Raw genomic sequence first — 21,456 nt, forward strand, 5'->3', positions numbered from 1 at the left:
CCCTCCTGAGACCGGTCACGCCATCAAGACTGGACCCTCAAATGCCATCAATTCCAGGATCCCTGGTAAAAGCAGTCACGCCATCGAGTTTGGATCCGTCTAATGCCACCTATGCCAGGCTCCTGTTGAAAACACAAATTATCTTGCCAGTTTAGGGAAGCAATCTCATTTAACTCCTGTTTCTATACCATCAGCAGCCAAATACCAGGAACTCAAATAAAAGTTTATTTGCTTTTATTACATATTAAAAAGCACACATTTTTTATTAACATGCAAAATCTAGTCATTTTGTATCATATTTTTCATTCTAGCTGTCTTCTGAGCGTGCAATCAAACTCTTTATTCTCTTTTCCTATGTTCAACAATAATTTCAAAATTAGACTCCATTAGCCAGTTGCCCTCGACAATACTCCCAAAAAGATGTAAATGGGGATTTTGTGGGCTTTATTTTCTGCCTGTCTATCACACAACGCGAGCCTCTGTGCAGCCTGATGAAAGGTTAGCATTCTAGCTTTTTTACTCAGCCGTCAAGCTTTGGGACCTATAAAGAACTACATCTTAACCCCTTCGACGCTCATGACGAGCTGAGCTCGTCATGAGTTACGCCTCTCGTACGCTCATGACGAGCTCAGCTCGTCATGTAACGCAGGTTTTTTAAAAGTGCCGCGCACAGCGGGAAAACCGCTAGCGGGCATGCGGTTAAACAGCTCTCTCTCCTAGCAATAAGTTTTCCATCATGCACGGATTCTGTCCTTTCACCAGTTGAGATTTGGTTGTATGATGTTATGTAAATAAGAAACACCTTAAAAAAATGTACATTTATATACAATTAATCTAACAGCAAATCATTCAGTCCGGCGAGACAGCAAATCTCCCAAGGATCCAGTTAGATGTTTGACACCTCTGGGGAAGTGCGGCCATGGTTGCTGCATTTAGAGATTCATGTGATGATGGAAATGACCATAATTTCTCCTGCATCGGGTCAAACATAAAATCTGAGCGCTACAGCTCACATATCCTACTTTTACGTCTTGTGCTCCTGGGCAGTGTTCTCTGTCTGTTTTCGTGGTCCTTTTTGGTCAAAGGCAGGTTTGTGTTTGTGGACAGCCCAGCAGAACTCACTACAAGGATGTTTGGTTTAAGGGTTGTGTCATGAATCATGAAAATAGCATTGTACATAGTATTGCTTTTACAGGAAGTACAATAAGGTATATGTGGATGTTTTTCTTTATAACTATTTCACAGAAAGAAAAAAAACATCTTTTTTTTCTTTAGCCCACACTGTGCTCGTCTCCCAATGTGTTTACAGGTATTTTATGCAGAGAGAAATGAACATTGCAGACACCTACAATGTTAGAATTCTACAAATAACTCTTTTTTCCTTTTTCAGCTATTAAGGAACTTTTATTTTCTACTTTTTATTATCTGGGATTGGAATGTCCCACATAATTAGAATTTTATAATTTGTGTAAAACCATAATCTACCATAACTGCAAGTCTTATGCTAACCTGTGTGTCAACAGATGGGTCAGAATTAGTGTTGATGTGCTTAAAGGATTGATTATAATTATAATCCACATTTGTAAAGCGCACAATCACCCGTAAGGGTCTCTAGGCGCTGGGGGCCGACGGGAGGATTAAGCGAGCTATTGCCCAGAGTCACATGGTGCTGGGCTAACCTGCCGCCGGAGCCGAGGATCGAACCGTGATCCCCAGATTCCGGAGTCAGTCGCCCTAGCCGCGGCGCCACACCTCTTCCCTACATTCACTTCACTTGTGACCCGTGTGCGTTCACTAAAGAATCATTACTGTTAAGTACTCACGAAAAGTACTTTCAAGGTCACTGCACTCGAATGGTTTAAAAAAACAAAACTTTATTAGCTTTTTATCAGAGTGACAACATAACCCAGTATAAGGTCAGGTACATTAACCGCATGCGCGCTAGCGGTTTTCCCGCTGTGCGCTGCGTTTTTTTAAAAGCAGCGTTACATGACGAGCTCAGCTCGTCATGAGCGTACGAGCGTCGTAACTCATGACGAGCTGAGCTCGTCATGAGCGCGGAAGGGGTTAAGCAACAAGGTCTAACATGGCATATATAATAGTACATACATGGGTGCATTGCCTCCGCATCATGTATCACACTCTCCAGTCTGCACATGCCATCATGGGCTGCTAAACACTAAAAAGAACAAGCACTGAAGGAAACAGAAGCAACAAGCTCTGATAATTGGAGGTATGCAGCAGTGGAGGGGGGCAGCCCCAGAAGGGGAACTGCGACACAGGGCAGAGGAATCTCACAAGACAGGGAACGAGGAGGAGGGGGGAGAGGAGTGAGGGCAGGAGGGGCCACAAGAGTGCACCACAAGGGCGGCAAAGGCATGATCCCTTGGTGTGACGGGAGCGCCACAAAGAGGAATGGGAAAGCGCCCTGGGGTCCCAATTACTAACAAAAAATATAAAAATATGCTGTGCACTTAGGAGTTCAGAGCGGTCTCGTCCGATGTTTGCCCCCACTGCAGTCAGGTATCTTTCCCAGTCGGGAGGTGAGGCAGGCCCGCTCCGACCCGCACCGACTCTGCGCAGCGCGTCCTGTTCAGCCAATATCCCAGAATTTATGTCTGAGTGTCTCAGCTGTAAGGGAGGGGCCAGGGCCGACTTCCAGCACATGGCAATCCACTGCTTGGTGAGAAATAGAGCCAGGTCAATCAATCATAGCTTTTGTAAAACGCACTACATACCCGTGAGGGTCTCAAGGCGCTAGGGGTGGGGGGGGGACGCTGCTATTGCTCGAAAAGCCAGGTCTTGAGGAGTCTCCTAAAGGGTAGGAGGTCTTCGGTCTGCCGTAGGTGGATGGGGAGGGTGTTCCACGTCTTGGCGGCGAGGTTTGAGAATGATCTGCTGCTGGTCAACGAACTTGTCTGGGGATTTACGCTCACTGGTACGTGCAGTAAGACCGAATAAATAATGTAATGCACCTTTGACCAGGAGATAACCCAGCAAATACGAGACGTGAGTGAGTATCTCGTCCTAGTAGGCGCTGATGGAGGGATAATCCAACACCACATGAGCAAAGTCTGCAGTAGCGCTGGCTAAACAAAGGGCCAGGCATCCCCAGTGCCTGCGTACGTTTAGGCTATCCGTTTGTGGGTGAGAAGTGTGATGCAAATAACTGAGTTGGTTATATTTAAGATTTGGTGAAGATAATTCTAGCCATCCCTATGCTTTGTGTCCCATTGCTTATCCACAAGCGTTGCATCTAGTGCAGCCGCCCAACGAGCCCTCAACGCTGGAAGCGGTGTTCCACTATCACAGCGTAAAGTGCTATGTAGGCAGGTAATAGCCCGTCTGTCTCACCATGTGTGAGTAATGCCTTTGGTTCTTCATGTGCCCTATGCCAGACCTGGTATAAATCACATGTGAGAACAGTGTAAAGTAGAAGAAAGCCCTGTAGAATGCCATTGTCATTCATCAGCCCCTCCAAAATGTATAGAACCTAGTCTTTGAAAAGGCCTCCCAATGTGGTGAGGCCCGCCCTTGTACACCGGGCTACATCATGCCTCAACTGGAGTGCAGGGCAGCCGGGTATCACCAGGATGATGATTGATTGGCCTGGTGTGTAGGGGTCTATGTAGAATGCTTGGTGGTATAGGTGTCCCACCAGGACCTAGCCACCTGCATAAGGATATTCCTGCCCCCTTTATGGTCAACCACCTTGCAGCCATGTAACCGCCTCAGGTGGAGATGATCTCCTGAACTAATGTCCCAGTTCTGACAAACTGTCTCCAGCCAGCCAGCGTGTCGGCCATTGCAATTGGGCTGCTACATAATAATTCTCAATGTTTTTGACCCCACCCTTGGACAGCGGGGCTATCATTTGGTGATCGTGGCCCTTAGCCTCCCATTCCACCATATCAGTGCAATCAAGGGTGAGCGTAGCCCTGTGAAATACCCATGGTACAAAAGGACTGGGATGGCCAAGCAGGAGTACCAACATTTTGGAGATAGCTTTGCCCTCATAGGGAAGAGAGGGAGGCATGTCCGAAAAGGTAGGGAGCCTCTCACGGTGGACAAGAGTGGAGTGGTGTGGCTCACTGGGTAAAGGCGGCAGACCCGGAAGCAGAGAGTGGCCCGGGACCAGGGTTCAATTCCCGACGCGGCAGGGTTGTGGACCAGGGTCAGCGGACTCGATAATTCTCGCCTCGGTGCCTACTCTAACCAGGGATCACACTCGGCAACTCTGGGCATTAGCTTGCCTCATCTCTACAACGGCCCCTCACAGACGCCGGGGATGCCTGGTTTCACCTTGGAGATACCCAGCAGGGACCATCTCACAGGGAAAGCCAGGACGGGTTCCCCAGCGGTCCACAGCGCCACGACGCCTCAGGGCAGCAGTGCGCTTTACAAGACACATACATTTACATTTACATTTACAATGACCCCCCTATATTGCCATCTACCAGGTCTGTCAGTGTGACAAACTCTGATTCCCAGATATGTAAAGGTGTCATAGCTCCAGTAGAGGGGGGTGCGGGGAAGTATCTGTTGCCGCTCGCCTGCAGTTGCTGGCAGGGGAAAGAGATGGGATTCGCCCCAGTTCACTCTGAGGCCAGAGTGATTCAGTCAATAGGAGGCGCTGAATACTGTTTTCATCCTCAAGAAGGTAAACTAATGCGTCGTCAGCTTATAATGAGACTAAATACCACCCTCCAGGGCCCTGCTGTGTAGGGCAAATGCAAGGGGTTCCGTGGCCAGAGTGAAGGTGATAGGGGACAACCCTGCTGTGTGCCACGCTCATTGCGTAGTGAGTCAGATATGGTAGTGCTCATCTGAACTCTCGCCACCGGTGCATTATAAAGCAATAAAACCCATGTCAGGAACTTCGGTCCCATCCCAAGTCAGAGGAGGACCTCCTTCGAATAAGCACCTTCTCCCCAGAGTTTCGAACACCTTCTCTATGTCGAGGACGGCTACCCAGAGATTAGCACCAGATTCTCTTGCCCAGTTCATTATCCTGAAAAGGCGGCATGAGTTTAACTCGTTCCATGCTGGTGACGGAACCAGTCACCAGCCTCGGACACGCTGTGCTGGTGACTGAGCAGTTCCGTCACGGCCCGGCCGCCGCGCCTGCGCGGCGCATTCTACTGAGCGGGCGGGGCCGTGACGGAACCTCTCCGTCACAAGCACAGCCCGCCCGAGGCTCGTGACGGAGCGGTTCCATCACGAGCATGGGAGCGCCGCGCGGCCCCTTCTCCCCCTTAGCGCTGCGGCGGAATTACCGCCGCAGCAATGGGTTAAAAAGATGTTTCTATCAGGGATGAAACCATTCTGATCGAGATGTATTAGATGTTGTGCTATTAGTATCAGACTATTGGCCAGTACTTTCCTGAGAATTTTAGGTCTGTATTTAAAAGGGACAATGGCGATAAGACCTAATCAGCAAGGGACCACGGTCAGGTTCGGGCAGCACCACTAGGACTGTTCCCATAATAGATTGTGGGAGTAATCCCACTGAGTAGGCAGCTTCATAGACCTGGTGGAGTTGTGGGGTCAGCTGTGATGCAAAGGCATCATAAAATTCCACGGGCCAACCATCCTCGCCCGGGGTCTTACAGAGTGACATTTGCTTATAATACCCTAGATATTTTGACTGTGGAGAGCTGGGCTCCGAAGTCTGCTAGTGGGATGCATGCTGCCAAGAATGTCCGTATTGCGGAGGCGTCCGCTACCACTAGAGCGGCATACAGTATACGGATGTAGGAGCAGAAAGTGAGGTTAATCACTTCCTGGGAGTTGATGATAGTGACATGATACGAGTTCTGGGCGAGTCTGAGCAGACCAGCCAGGCAAGAAGTCTGCCCACCTTGTCCCCCACCATGTGTTTCCTAGCCACGTGCTCCTTGTAGTCCAGGGCACCCAATTTAATTAAAGTAGTACTGTGTGTGAGCCTCGCCTGCGCGAGTGGAAGCTGTCCGGTTAGTGGGTATTAGCAGTTAGTCCGTTCTAATTTCTGCTTCCGATCGTTGAAGCTCCCCCTTGCAGCATTAACTTAGTTTTATAGACTATTTTGATGGCTAGACCTCTAAGGACCACTTTGAATGCATCCCACTCTATCTGAGCATCTGACGCAGTTGCCCTGTTTTCCCTAAAGTACAAATCCAGGTAGTCAGAGAGAGCAGTGGTAAGTGGTGCGTCTTGTAAAGCTTCCACTGGTATGCAGGCCAGCCCCATGAGAGTGAGAGCTGGAGTGGGTGGTGATCAGAGGAGGTTCGCCCAAGGCGTTTAGCCTGTGACACCCTGGACGGTTTATCTGCACTGCAGTATAAGAGATCAATTCTGGTGCGGAGGTTGTGTGAACGTGTAATATGAGTATTCCCTAGATACTGCGTGACGGTAGCACCAGGTGTCCCATACCTGAGCATGAGATCCCCGTTGCTGCAGGTGTTTTGTCAATGAAACGGACTGTGCATCAGGGATTGGTAAATGGGATCGAATAGCACATCCACAACACAATTATAATCACACCCCCAAAAGCACGGAGTAAGTGTAGCAGTTGGTAATACTAGGGTTAACGAGTCCAGGAAATGTGCCTGGTTGGAGTTTGGGGCATACAATGATACAAGGAAAATGGGAAACCCATCTAGGCACCCTTCAACCACCACATGCCTCCCTTCGTGATCGGTTTCAGTATGCAACACTGAGTGAGGCCCCCCTGAAGCAACACAAATCAAGATACTCCTGGCATATCACAAGTACGTGGTCACCACCACTGCACCCCTCCATCTCCTGTGCACCCCCTTCAGACCAGGGGAAGAGAGGTGGGTTTCTTAAAAGCAGGCTATGTGTACTCAGGGCCGGGGAACATCCTTTTCAACGCGGATGTTACCCCGCAGTGCTTTTACGACGCGTCCTTTACAACGCAAGTCGTAACCACGACTTGCGCTGGAGGGCGCTAAAGGATAAAGAATAGTATATTTACTATTCCAACACCTTCCCTACTATCCACAGGGACTGGTGTTAGAATAGTAAATTATACTATTCACTACCCGCGCCCAACAACGCAAGTCGTTGTGACGACTTGCGTTGTTAAAGACGGGTTGAAACGGTACGCGTTGTACCGTCATACTTCCCTCAGCGCCTCCTCAGGTATTGGTAAATGCGATACCTCTTAACATAGATGGACATGCCTCTGACATTCCCGGCAAAGTGATTACTGACCTGCATGATTAATGTAACAAGAACGGAACCCACGCCCACCCCACCCACAGCATGGGCCCCTCCAGCCCCACACCAATGCTTACAATTAAGAAAACATGAATACATAAAAAGCAAAAAATGCAATACCAATACTGCAACTTCCTTTCCCAAGCCATTACACCAATTGGCGATATGCTGATGTGGTGGAAATGCCCCAAAAAAGAAGATGGCCCATGTGACCAGTTCACTGCCGGCTCTGGGGCCCCCGCTGATGATGTTTAGTAAAATACGTACAGTACAGCCTACTAGTATGGACCCAACTAAGCGAGGGCAACCTCCTGGTGCAATTCGCTCAGCAGACGTAGCAACCCGTTGAGGTGGCTCATACCAGAGCATCCACTAACATGGGTGTGAGGTCTGGGCCTCTCCGCAGCAGAGCGTCTATCAGATCAAAGTCCGTAAACAATACTGCAAGGTCTAGTCCTTTAGCCCCGACCGAGGGTGGGGGGAGGGAATGTGTTGTGTTTTTCAGTTGCGGCAACAGCCTGAGCCCTCTCCCTGGCCGCTTGTTCCTCTGTGGGGCCAGCCCTAGTGTATTTGCCCTGGGTCGCTAACATCTCTGCACCTGCCAGCCCCCAGGTTTTCCCTTATCTCTGGATGGTGACACAATGTCCTTGCCCTAAAGCCAGGTCCACTCACCCCAGATGAGACTTTTTGGCCACACAACCAGCCCAAACAAAACATGTAGCGGAACGAGAATTCTGCCACAGCTTAAGTGGAGGGGGGACCCCTCACAGAGGACTCCTCCGGAGTAGGAAACAACATGGTGCAACACGTATGTTCGCAGAATTGCGGCAGCCCATCAGAGTCACAAGGGAGAGGAGTGAGCCCTTTCATGATCGCCACTCTCTGCTCGGGGCCCCAGTCGTGCAGGCAATGAAGACTGGAAGTAGGGGTCGTCTGCAAGGATTCGTCCAGCGCGTCTAAGCTGGGAGGGTGCAGTCATTGGGGGCGCCACACACACAATGCCGGCAGCAGCTCAGCTGATTCCTTCTGGCTCGTGCAACAGGCTTGCTCAAGTCAGGCAGTGCAGATGATACTCAATTGTAGCCCAGCAGCAGGAGGGCCCCACAGCTCGGACCACGCCTGACATGGTACGGGCAGGTCCAAATCACCTCTCAAGCTCCTCTTAGTCAAAGCGGAGAAAGCCCAGTTGAGATGTAGGCTCTGCCCACACCCGAGGCCGTGCCTTGGTCGGAGTATACAGGCTGCTTTCTGGGTGTGCCAAATCTTAGGGCAAGCTGCGAGCCCGCACCACAACACAACAGGCTTCAAGGGTGAGGCAAGTGGGAAGCAGGGTAAGCCGGAGGAAGGATCTTTGGAGGATGGATGGCGATGGACTGGGCTCACGGAGATCAGTTTGTTGCAACTTACTCAGATGCCATCTTGACCACGCCCCCTTCCTCTGAGTGTGTTTACAGATGTCTTTGTAGTGGTGATAATTGACAAAAGCTCTTCACATATTCACGGCATTTGAATGTTTTTTCCCCTGTGTGTGTTCGCTGATGCCGTTTTAGGTGTCCTGATTGACTAAAGCTTTTCCCACATTCACTGCACTCAAATGTTTTTTCTCCTGTGTGCATTCGCTGGTGTCTGTATAGGATTGATGACTGACTGAAGCTCTTCCCGCATTCACTACACTTGAAGGGCTTTTCCCCTGTGTGTGTTCGCCAATGACTCCTTAATGCTGACAAGTCCCTAAAACGACATCCACATTCATTGCAACGATATGTCTTTTTCCGAATGCGTGTTGTCTGAGACTGTTTTAGGCTCGATAAAGATCTAAAATTCTTCCCACATTCATTATTCTTGAATAGGTTTTCTCCAGCACTTGTTTCCTGAGGAATCCGTAATGATGAAGATTCACTAAAACTATTTCCACGTTCACTACAATGGTGCAGTTTTTCTTTTGTGTGTGTTCTATGATGCTTTTTTAGGTTTGCTGATTCACGAAAGCTCTTCCCACATTCACTGCACTTGTAGGGTTTTTCCCCTGTATGTGTTCTCTGATGTCTTTGTAGGTTTGAGATTTGCCTAAAGCTCTTCAAGCATTCACTGCACTTGAATGGCTTTTCCCCTGTGTGTGTTCGCTGATGGATACGGAGATTTGAGGAAGCAGTAAAACTACTTCCACATTCATTGCACTGGTATGGTTTTTCTCCTGCAAGTCTCTGCTGATGTCTTTGGAGTTGTGATAACTGACTAAAGAGCTTCCCGCATTCACTGCAGTTGAATGGCTTTTCACCTCTGTGTGTTTGCTGGTGTCTTTGCAGGTGCGATAACTGATTAAATGACTTTTCACATTCACTGCATGTGAATGGCTTTTCCCCTGTGTGAATTCTCTGATGAATCCTTAGCTTTGAGGAGTCCCTACAACTACTTCCACATTCAATGCAATCATACGGTTTTTCCCCTGTATGAGTTATATGATGCCTTTGTAGGTCTGATAATCGAATAAAGCTCTTCACACACTTAGTGCATTTGAATGATTTTTCTCCAGTGTTTGTTTCCTCGTGGCTCTGTAGCAGGGATGACAAACTAAAGCTCTCACTGCTTGCATATGAATCTTCTTTCTTGGTAAGTGTCTCCGGGTCAGGTATGTATTTGTCTACAACACATGATTGTGTTTCCTGATGGGACGACATGCTTGATAAGGCACTTCTACTATCCTTACATTCCCCTTATGTGCGTCTTATTTTTCATGTCTTCTCTCTGATTTAAAAATAAAATGATCACTAAATACTTGCTACACTCATAATATGTGTAAAGTTTCCTTGTGGGTGATTGTGTCTTTATATTAGATAAAGGTTTTTCCTACTGGCGCTTAAATATTTCTCTTCCTTCTGGTCATCGCATACTGGTACAGTACTCCGTTGTGCTTTTTTTCTTGTTGTGGTTTGGCCAGAAAGATTTTCCAATACACCTCGAGCACTGAATGATGTTCTGTTATCATTTTAGGACAAAAAACACTTCTTTAAGCACATCATACTGATCACATGACGAAAGCTGAAACTGTGCACCAGTTTACAAAGTAGGTTGTTTCTCAGCATTATTGCCTTCATTTTCTAGACATAATGTCTTCGTCTCGTGGCACGGAGGTGCACAGCTCAGACTCTTACAGTCACTGAATTGGCTTCTTTCAGGATTCAACACTTTATGTGCGGGTTCGTCTGTCCCTGGCTCCACTGATGCTTTCCTTAAAACTGGAGCTTATCATTTCTGTTTTTGCAGTTTTACAGCATTATCTTCATTATTCATAATCATTTCATGCATTCATGGCTTGTTTTCTGTTGGATGAAAAGAGATTTAAATGTAATAAATGCAAATGGAATGGAATGCGAATATACAATATTTAACTTGTTCTAAAAACCATCTCTTCTTTACCATCTTTTAAACTTATCAAGGGCAATTTCAACATACATAGATATTTAAATAAACATTCTGTTGAACATGTCACATCTAATTTGTTCAGCCGCTTTGATGTGGTGTACATTTCCCTGCTGTGCGGCCAAATTCTACGCATGCACAAATCTCCAACGCACATTCCCACAGTGAAGTCAGACGGCCGGGGCTGTCCGACGCACGGAAGAGGTTAAGAAAAAAGGGGGATTTACCAGGATTCGTACAGTGACTTAGTAACGGAAGGCTGCTCATGTAGCATTCACATACTAGTTAAAGCTTTAGGTATATGCTTATGGTCAAGATTTTGTCAAAACAAGATTATCTCGGCCAATAAGAGATGGATTAAAAAGACCCAAAGCAGCCGGGCACACATCAGAATGTTGTTCCATACATCACACATTGTTCAAGGAGGTGCCCAGCTTCTTTATCTGCGTCCCTAAAATGATGTAGAGCAGCGGTTCAATTATTGTATTTATTTAATGTTTTGACTTTTCATTTATCATTTGTGTCTATAAAAAGTTTGTAAATAGTTTGTAATCAGAGTTCAACAAACAACTTGCTCGATAGCAATTCACATTTCGAGGTGGCTTATCCTTTTTCACAAAGTTAATTCAGTTCAGTTCAAATAACTTTATTTGATTCAATCGAATCATAAAAGTTTGCATACAATGAGATAAAAATACTTAGGAACATTTTTGTGCAAAGGGAAAAGAAGCTCCTATAGTTCTACACATTTATACAAAATATAAAAAAAGAAAAACCCCTAAAATCTCTAAAAACTTAAATTCATTTTAGGATTCATAGCGTTTCCTGATTAAAACAGAAATTTTGATGAAGTTAAGCACAGCGCTGCAAATAGCAGCAGTACATAAGGACCACACAAAATTAAAACCCTTCTGATAAGAGCAGGGACGAATTTCCTTTAAAACGGGCTTGATAAATGTGCCCTTGGGTCTTTATAAAGTGTGCAAAATAACATAAAGTGCATTGTACTCTGATGGGCTAAATTATTACATTGACAGGGGGTAAGGCTCTCACACCAACCTGCCTGTTTAGGGAGAGCCACAAGAAAGTGCAATGTGCAAAGACGAAATCTAATCATAATGAAACACGATTGAACATGCATGGTAAAAGACAAGTAAAATTGCTGTTGACTTTGAGACTCACAATCTGGTATTCCATTATCCTGATTAGACATACATAGTTCAGTCTTTAGGTAGATCAATGGAGCTAAGAAATTGCTTGGTATTTCGCTGAGGGATATGACCTGGCATCTAATATAATTTTCATGGCTCAGGATTCACAATCATGTGTATGGATTCCATATTGGCTTTTTTTTGGAAGACCATGCAAGCCGCTTAACTATCTGCTGATTCTCCTCATATATTTTCAGTTGAAAGGTCTTTTTGTTGCTTTTTTCTTCTATTAAAAAGGGCCGTAAGGTTCTGGAGTCCTTTGGACAGTCTGTTTTCATTTTCTGTTGCAACTTACTCGCTAGGTTGTTTTACTGCAGAGTCCACTGCCTTTTTTAGTTATAAATAATTTCCCATCCCCTAAAACTTGCCTTAAAGGCCTCCCACACTGAAATAATTTGTGCCAAACTAGTGTTGATTTGACAAAAAATATTAATAATCTAGTTTCTTTTTTACAGGTTTGGTCTAAAGGGCGAAGCTTATCGAATCGCCATATAGGTGTATGCCTAGTATAAACATCTATCTCTACCACCAACAATACTATTGAGTGAACTGAAATGGAGTTGTCCAACATACAAGTTATCCCTTTTTTCAAAGCTCACAGAATAAAAACAAAAATGTCTTTTTGAGATGCATTAATAAACTGTTTTCGTAAAGCATGTATATTCTCACATATCAGGATGATCTAACCACCTTGGGTCAATCAAGGCATACTCTTGCTGAAACCAGAGCAGGAGTGCTCTAGTTTTGGGTTTTAATTGTCTCTTCTGCTTTTTTGGAGTATCTAACTTAATGTTTTACGTGAAATTAAAATCCTTGCCAAAAAAGACTAGGCCCCCGGCATTCATTGCAGCCTCATTGCATCGAGATAGAGCCTCTACCTCATTCTCAATCGGCCCATAGTAATTAACAAAACTTAAGAGGCACCCTCCCACTGATACTTTAGTAAAACCTACCTGCCCCTTTAATCTCTCTTCAATTCTCCTATTTGCCAACTGAAATTGAGAGAGAACTTCCTAGGCCTCATTAATTTTGGAGTGCTCCATTTTAATTGTGTTTTGCTCTTAAAATATCCCATTCATTTAAGAAGAAGTCAACAATCCATAATTAAGCCATATTTCTGCTAATGCAATATACCATTTGCATTGATGTTGCTATCATAAGTAACTGCATCTTTCATTATAAAATCCCAAAAGCCTATGAAGATACTCATCAGAAAACATCCCATAACTTGTCTTAGTGTACAATATCTACACCTACAGTCAATTTTTCTAAAAACACCCCTTTTGATTTTGCCCTGCCATATTGTAAAAAGGTAAAGAGGGTGAGAAATAAAACTGAAAAAAAATGAGAACGCATGCACTATATTAACCTATTACCCTCGTCTCCCACCTCCCTAACACAACCTCCCTCCATTGTGTGACCCAAAGTGGGGAATTGCCTGCTTAACGCCCTGGGCCAATAATGACAACAAAATAACGCTTAATGGTGCCAGGGTATTGCACTTGGATTCACACTTAGGGGGTCATTATGATGACGGGCGGTCATCTTATCGGGGAAACTGGACCGCCCGCCATAAGCACAGGGGTCCCGTGGGGGCAATAAGGATGCGCCTGGCACAGTGGTGGACGCATCCTGCATTCCTGTCATTGTGGCGGGCGGTGCATTCAGCCCCGTCCGCCACAATGCCAGGAAGGCATGTTGGGCACTTCCATGCACAACATGGCAGGCACCGCGCGTTGCCTGCCATGTTGTGCATGGAACTGCCGGGCAGTACCATAGGTACCCCCCATGTGCACTCCCTACCCCCCAGAGTACCTGAGGGCCCGCAACGGGCCCCCACAGTCCATTCCTGCATGCCTTTCCGCACCCATCATAATATGGATGGCGGTGTCTAACAGACACCGCCACCATATTAAACCCTTTACAACAAGTTGACCGGGCGGAAAAGTGGCTGACGGTCTTTCCACCTGCCACGGTCCCCCAGCCATAGTAATGTGGCGGGGGAAATGGGTGGCGGGCGGGGTCGCATCACGGGCGGATCGCCACCACCATGCGGGCGGTGGAGATCCGCCCGTGATCCTAATGGGCCCCTTAGTCAAAGAAAGGTGAGAGAAGACCTTTGAACTCCACAGACCTTCACCATTTCTCAACCATTATAAGATTCACCAAGAAAAAACATAAAATGTATAAAAAAAATTTTTTAAAAAGAGCACTGGTTACATCCAATTCAATTCAAAACCCGGCTTACAGGACATAAATACACAGCATGTTAAACATTCTTCATTCTATCATGGTAATGGCATTGTCAAGATTTGAATGCTGGGCACATATCATATAATCTAATATAAGCCTTATCATTCTGACTGTTCTTGGATATTTTTATTAAAAACATGCGCCTGGACCACAGAGGCAAAAATGTGAACTGGCTTTTAAAAAACACCTTCAGTTTAGATTGCTGGACTAGGGAGTCCTGACACCCCTCACGCTTTCACCCAACCCACCCCTCCCCTGGGCCCTAAAGTGTTGCAATTGACTCCTCGCTCCTGCCTCGAGTGGTCGCTCCCCTGCCTGCTTGCTGCTAAAAGGCGGTATCGTACTGCAAAGCTGCTTTTGACGAAGTGTTGCTCATTTATTTATTTATTTAAAGAGCGCCAGAACTTCATAGCATTTCAGTGTTGTTTTTCTTATCTATTTACATAGCGCAAGGATTCCATAGCGTTTCAGCGTGTATTTATTAATTTAAACAGCGCCAGGACTCATTAGCGTTTTTCACCGCCTGGTCACTGCTTTACCGGATGCTTGCTTGCTCGCTCCAATATTTACATGCGCATTGTGTAATTGACCTCGTGTATTATCCCCCGGCGCCCTGCTATGCCCTCCCCTCCATTTTGATTCTGTTGTTGTTGTTGTTCCCTTGAGCCCGCCACGCCTCCCAGCTGAGCCGCCCTCGCCCCTCCCCCTCCACTATCCATATATGACAGTTCTTCCCGCGTGCAGCGTCCACGCGCAGCGACCGCGCCCAATCCGCGCCGAAGGTGCGCCAAAGGTAAGCCCGTCTACGCCCGTCCGCGCCTGGACCGTGCCCAGCGCCAGACCCCCTGCCCCTTGCGCTGCCCAGCCCTCCTGCATTACCTACGATGCCGCCACCCTCCTAGCCCTTAACCCCGGTCGCGCCCCCAACTGCGTCCAAGCCGCTCCTGGACACACCCACGGACCTTTCTCCTGCTACTCCTGCAAATTCATCGGCACCAACAACATCTCCGCTACGACCACAACACAGATTCCTGACCCCAACCACCTACAGTGCATCCTTCTCAACACTCGATCGGTCCACAGACACGCCATTGACCTATGGAATCTACTAGACACCATCTCTCCAGACGTCGCCTTCCTAACAGAAACCTGGATGAACGCTTCCTCCGCCCCAGACATCACCATTGCCATCCCTGAAGACTATAAGATCACACGCAAGGACCGTACCGGCCACACAGGAGGAGGAATCGCTATCGTCCATAAGAAATCAATCCGCATCTCAACCAGCTCTGACGCCAACCTCGCTAACTCCGAACACCTTCACTTCCAGATCCACATCGACCCCAAGACCACACTCAGAGGCACCCTCCTCTACAGACCACCAGGACCCCGCGCAAAATTCAGTGAAGACATCACGGACTTCATCACTCCTCACGCGCTCCCCTCCAAAGACTACATCCTTCTGGGAGACCTCAACTTTCACCTTGAAAAGATCAACGACCGCAACACCACCACCCTCTTGGACAATCTCGCCAACCTCGGACTTAAACAACTGGTCACTTCCCCCACCCACATCGCAGGTCACACACTCGACCCCATCTTCACCTCCAGCAATCATGTCTCCTTCAGCCACACTACGGATCTCCTCTGGACTGACCACAGCTGCGTTCACTTCACCTACAACAAACCAAAACCCACCAACCACCTCCAACCAACTCTGCAAAGAAACTGGAACAAAATCACCACGGACCAGATCTCCGCATCGCTCCTTCTAAACACCCCAGCCCACTCTTCTAACGCAAACGAAGCCGCCGCCAACCTCACCCTATGGTTATCCAACACCGCCGACACCTTAGCACCACTGAAGAAACGTCAAAGCAAACCTGGCAGCAAAAAGGCCTCATGGTTCAACGATGATCTTAAGAAGTCCAAGAAACTCTGCCGCTCCCTTGAAAAGGCCTGGAAAAAAGACCCAACCACTAGCACCAAGGACGCCTTCAAAAACGCCACCCGCACTCACCACCAACTAATCCGAAAGGCCAAGAAAACAGCATTCAAGGATCGACTTGACAACAACGCCCACAACAGCAAGGAACTTTTCAACATCGTCAAGGAATTTTCCAATCCCTCGGCCAACTCCAACGACATCACCCCCTCTCAAGCCCTCTGCGACTCCCTAGCCTCATTCTTCCACAACAAGATTGCAGACATCCACAACAGCTTCGACAACCAACCCGGAAACCAGCCCACCCTACCATTTGCTGAACATTCTCCCCCCACGAACACCCTTAACGACTGGAACCCAATCTCCACTGAGGACACAATCCGCCTGATGAATTCCATCCACTCAGGATCCCCCACAGACCCATGTCCTCACCACATCTTCAACAAAGCAGACTCCGTCATAGCACCGCACCTCCGAGAAGTCATCAACTGCTCCTTCAACTCCGCCACCTTCCCGGAAGACTGGAAACACGCTGAACTCACCGCCCTTCTGAAAAAACCCACAGCGGACCCCACCGAACTCAAAAATTACCGCCCCATCTCGCTCCTTCCATTCCCGGCCAAAGTCATCGAGAAAGCTGTCAACAACCAGCTCGCCGCCTTCCTCGAAGCCAACAAATCCCTCGACTCCTCACAATCTGGCTTCCGAGCAAAACACAGCACTGAGACCGCCCTCATCGCAGCAACAGACGACATTCGAACTCTACTGGACAATGGAGACACAGTCGCCCTCATCCTCCTCGACCTCTCTGCAGCATTCGATACAGTATGCCACAGCACCCTTTTACAACGCCTCAATAACATCGGAATCCAAGGAAAAGCACTTGAATGGATCACCTCGTTCCTCACCGGAAGAACCCAGAGAGTCCGCCTCCCACCATTCAAGTCCGAGGCCACTGAAGTCATCTGTGGCGTACCACAAGGATCCTCTCTCAGCCCCACCCTCTTCAACGTATACATGAGCCCCCTCGCGGCCATCGCCCGCCAACACAACCTCAACATCATCTCTTACGCGGATGACACTCAACTAATCCTTTCTCTCACCAATGACCCCAGCACCGCCAAAACTAACCTACACGAAGGAATGAAAGAAGTTGCCGAATGGATGAAACAAAGCCGTCTGAAACTGAACTCAGACAAAACAGAAGTCCTCATCTTAGGTACATCCCCCTCTGCATGGGACGACTCCTGGTGGCCGGAAGCCCTCGGAAAAGCACCCATCCCGACAGACCACGCACGGAACCTAGGCGTCATCCTGGATTCTTCACTCTCAATGAACAGACAAGTCAGCGCCGTATCCTCTTCCTGCTTCAACATTCTTCGCATGCTCAGAAAAACATTTCGCTGGATCCCCACCGAAACAAGGAAAACAGTCACCCATGCTCTGGTCACGAGCCGACTGGACTACGGAAACACCCTCTACGCAGGCACTACCGCTAAACTCCAGAAGAAACTCCAACGAATCCAAAACGCCTCAGCCAGGATCATATTAGACATCCCACGCAACGAACACATCTCTGGTCACCTTAAAGACCTCCACTGGCTACCCGTCAATAAGAGGATCACTTTCCGACTGCTAACCCACGCACACAAATCACTCTACGACATCGGACCAGAATGCCTCAACTCACGACTGTCCTTCTACACCCCCTCCCGCCAACTACGTTCTTCCAGCCAAGCCCTCGCCACTGTACCTCGCATCAACAAGACCACCATGGGAGGCAGATCCTTCTCATACCTGGCTGCTAAAACATGGAACTCACTCCCCGCTTACCTTCGCCTTACCCAGAACCACCTAGCATTCAGAAAGCAACTTAAAACGTGGATATTTGACAAGTAATACTCCTCCCCTTTCTAAGCGCCTTGAGACCCTCTGGGTATGTAGTGCGCTATATAAATTCTCTGACTTGACTTGACTTGACCTAGGAACTCTCTTCAACAGAGATGGACATGACCAGTGTTCCCTGTATGTGCGCGAGCATGTGCACCATACTTTCCCATAGCGCTCACACGGTTTTACTAAGAGCACACGTCACCATTTAAATCACTGCTTCCATACAGCAAGAGACAACTCTTGAGTGCTAGCTTCAGCTTTAAAAGTCAAGCAGCATGAACAAATGGTCTCTCACGCTTTTGGAAGCGGCGGAGGAGGAAAAGCATCTCTGGGGGTTGCAGTGTGAAAAACTGATACAATCTTGGTGAACATTATCTGCGTCATCTTGCCCCTTTTCAAGCCCATTCGTGCGCGTAAGCGGCAGCCATTTTGAATGCCATGGCCTCCCTGCCCCTCGCTGATAGCCGACGCGTCTCCCTCTCTCTTAACCTCGCAAGCATTCCCCCGCACACTGACAAACCCCCGCTCTCTCATGCCTTGGGTCATAAACCCCTCTTCAGCGCAGCTTCACCACAGAATCCCATCCTGTTCCCAGCGCGACACCTCCCCTCATTCCTTTCGTGGCCTCAAACCCTTTTGATGCAAACCCCTTTTCCTGTGTCCCCGTTTGTCTTCCCTGTTCCCAGGCCGCCACCTGGCTCTGCGGATACTGTTTATTACCCCGTACAGTAGGAAGCTTCCCCTCCCCATCAAAAGACCCCCGAACCGATCAAAGCCCCCACCCCATGAGATCCGATCAACCCCATGCATTCCGTGAATCGGCGGAATGCCCTGCTGTGCGACAACCATCACCTGTTGTGACCGGGGTGGGGAATCCAACTGTAAATGTATGTGGGAACGGGTCTGAAGGGGAGATTCCGAGGATGTTCTTTCTAGTACTAAAGTATTGCGAGAATGTGTTATGTGTAATAAAGGTCATAAAACTCCAGTATAAGAGGCCAGGCCTCAGAGATGTGGTTAGAGCACCTCGTGACGATACTTGCTGTCTGAATTGATGTGTTCTCCTCCGGAGAGAATAAAATCCTCGTTTCCCGCCTTCCAGTCTCCAGCGCCTGCTTCTTCATTGATTAATATTGGTGGGTCATAGAGGCGATACCGCCGGGCAACATAAAAGGGTCTTTGGTCACCAGTTGTCTTTGGAACCCTTTTTAACAATTGGCGTCCCAAACGTGGGGCCCATCAGTGACTCGTGGATCCAGTGGGAGAGGTCCCGACGACAGAGTGAACGACTGCAACGATCGGAAGGTACCCTGTCCGATAGACCCTTGTCTGACAGCCGATCATCCGAACTTCACTGGTTCCGAACGGACCTCTCTCGAGTGATCTGCGGTCCTGACTGGGAACCATCAGGAGTGCCACGAGAAGTACGAAGAGAAGAGGACGATCGGGCGCTGGATTCGGAAGACGAGAAACTGTCCATGCGGTCCGGGTAAGGTCGTGTAAACACGACGAATTGCGAAAGTGATAGATAATTGAAAGTAATTGATAATTGTTGAGAAAATACTAGTATTACTCTTTGTTAATTTATTGGAGATTCACTGTCTACAAACGGAGAAACAACAGGCTCTCCCTTTATAAACAGCGAAGGATAGGTACGCACCCGTCGGACCTATCTTTCTCCCCCACTGAACAATTGCCCCTTCCCCCCATTGATTAACTGTTATAGATTGTTTTCTGGAGATTCTCTGTCTGAAAACAGGGAAGATTAGGTCCCCTCTTTACAGATAGTGAAAGGGTAGGTGACGCGAACCTTTGCGAGCCTACTTATTCTCCCCATTGACCATATTGATTTTTTATTTTTGACCTAACGTTGATTGATTGCTCAGAATTGGTTCATGAGGTATTCACTACGTGCAAACAACGTAGAATAGAAATATTCTGTCTAGTCTTTGCGCGCAGTGATAAGATAGGTAGTGCTGACTATTATCCCATTGTGATCCGTCATGCCTGTCTTCTCCCCACTGGTTAGTAGCCTGTTTAACCCGGACCGCTTATTAGAGATGAACCATCCGGCTCCGCTGGAAGGCACCCCTAATAAGGACATGTTCATGAAGCATGGATTAATTGCTATAGCCTATAGTGAGCTGTGGCATAAATATACGAAAAGGGATCGAGAAAGACAGTGGCCACTGAGAGGATCCTTTGATCTCGACAAAATAGAAACAGTAGAAATAGCCCTTCGTAGGAATGAAACAACACCTATTATGCTCGATAGCCTCGGTATGTGGCGCAAAGAAGCCACGCAACGAAGGGAAGGCGACGAATTCAGAAAAGGTGAGGGGACACGACGGATAACCCTCCAAACGTCCAGTAGGCAAAGGGAAGGGCCAGCGATGGCACAGTCCCAAGGAGTAGACATGAAAAGCGAACGGTGTAAAGGGATGTGCCGACAAGCCAACCCCGGAACACAACGACCCGAAGGTAATCCCCCGACATTACGCACAGGACGGACAGATTTAAAACAAAACCAATGTGCTTTCTGTAAATGTCTTGGACACTGGAAAGCCCAATGCCCGACTCTGCAAAGCATAGGTAAGAATGGAGGGTTGACAGAAAGGACGGACCGACAGAAAGGAAAAAGACGTGAGATAAAAACCAATCAGACTAGTGCAGACAGAACAGACAGGACCACCCCGTTTGATTATGCTCGGTGGCACAGATTTCGTCAGGCCAATTTTAACGACATGTTAGAGTTCTGGGACTGATTGCTCTCTGTTGCTCCCCCACTCTGAAAAACAAACACAACTGCAGGTCAGTGTAAACAACCCCCCGTTAGAGAAAAGACTCAAGAAAGCCAAGCGTCTATTATATAACTTAAGATTTAATTACGGTAAAACACACAACCAACAGTAAATAGAATAACCAGTAGTACTCTCTAAAAAGCAAACTCGACTAATAGGAAAAATACAAAACATGTTATGCTCACTCCGGAAGTCCTCAAAATGTAACAGTTCGATGGTCCCGCCCATCCGAAACACATAGCACGTGTGGGGCGGGGTCTGCCAACAGCCATGAGCCAAAAGGGATCGCTGGCGAGAAGGTCCTGGAGGCCCCGCCGAGCAGGCAATGAAATGGTCTTCCCATACTGCCCTTCCAGGGATGGCGTCCCCCGGGCCGCGAGTAGGGAGGGGGCGGATGCAAATGACCCCCTCCCTCGTATCTCCTGGTCCGGCCATCACGAATTCCTCCGTCGAACGGATGCAGGGTGGGCAGGGAGGAAGAGGCGACGCGGACGAGCCTCTTCCACCTCCACAGGTAGGAGGCTTCCCTGCCCTGGTCCGGCGCCGATGTCCTCCAACCGGACGACGGCCATATACCTGCGCTGCACAGGACCTACAATGCCCGCCTGGTATATTTCCGCAACACAGGACATACAACGCCCGCCTGGTATATTTTCTCAGCACAGGACATACAAGACCCGGCTGGTATACTTGCATAGCACAGGACATACAA

The 21,456-nt window shown here is 47.9% G+C and overlaps 1 protein-coding gene across 1 annotated transcript; it reads right to left on the bottom strand.

Moving 5' to 3' along the window:
- Nucleotides 1-8,633: 8,633 nt before the first annotated feature.
- On the bottom strand, nt 8,634-10,062 carry LOC147660797 (uncharacterized). The gene has a single exon (XM_086951458.1). The coding sequence runs from the start codon at nt 9,897-9,899 to the stop codon at nt 8,670-8,672; it is 1,230 nt and encodes a 409-aa protein (XP_086807584.1). The 5' UTR covers nt 9,900-10,062; the 3' UTR covers nt 8,634-8,669.
- Nucleotides 10,063-21,456: the final 11,394 nt, after the last annotated feature.

This window comes from Lissotriton vulgaris, unplaced genomic scaffold (genome assembly GCF_964263255.1).
Source record: "Lissotriton vulgaris unplaced genomic scaffold, aLisVul1.2 SCAFFOLD_1316, whole genome shotgun sequence".
NCBI classification, from domain to species: domain Eukaryota; kingdom Metazoa; phylum Chordata; class Amphibia; order Caudata; family Salamandridae; genus Lissotriton; species Lissotriton vulgaris.

Bases quoted from the DNA above. Each gene is read 5' to 3' on its own strand.
- LOC147660797 (XM_086951458.1), bottom strand. From the start codon at position 9,899: ATGTCGTCCCATCAGGAAACACAATCATGTGTTGTAGACAAATACATA.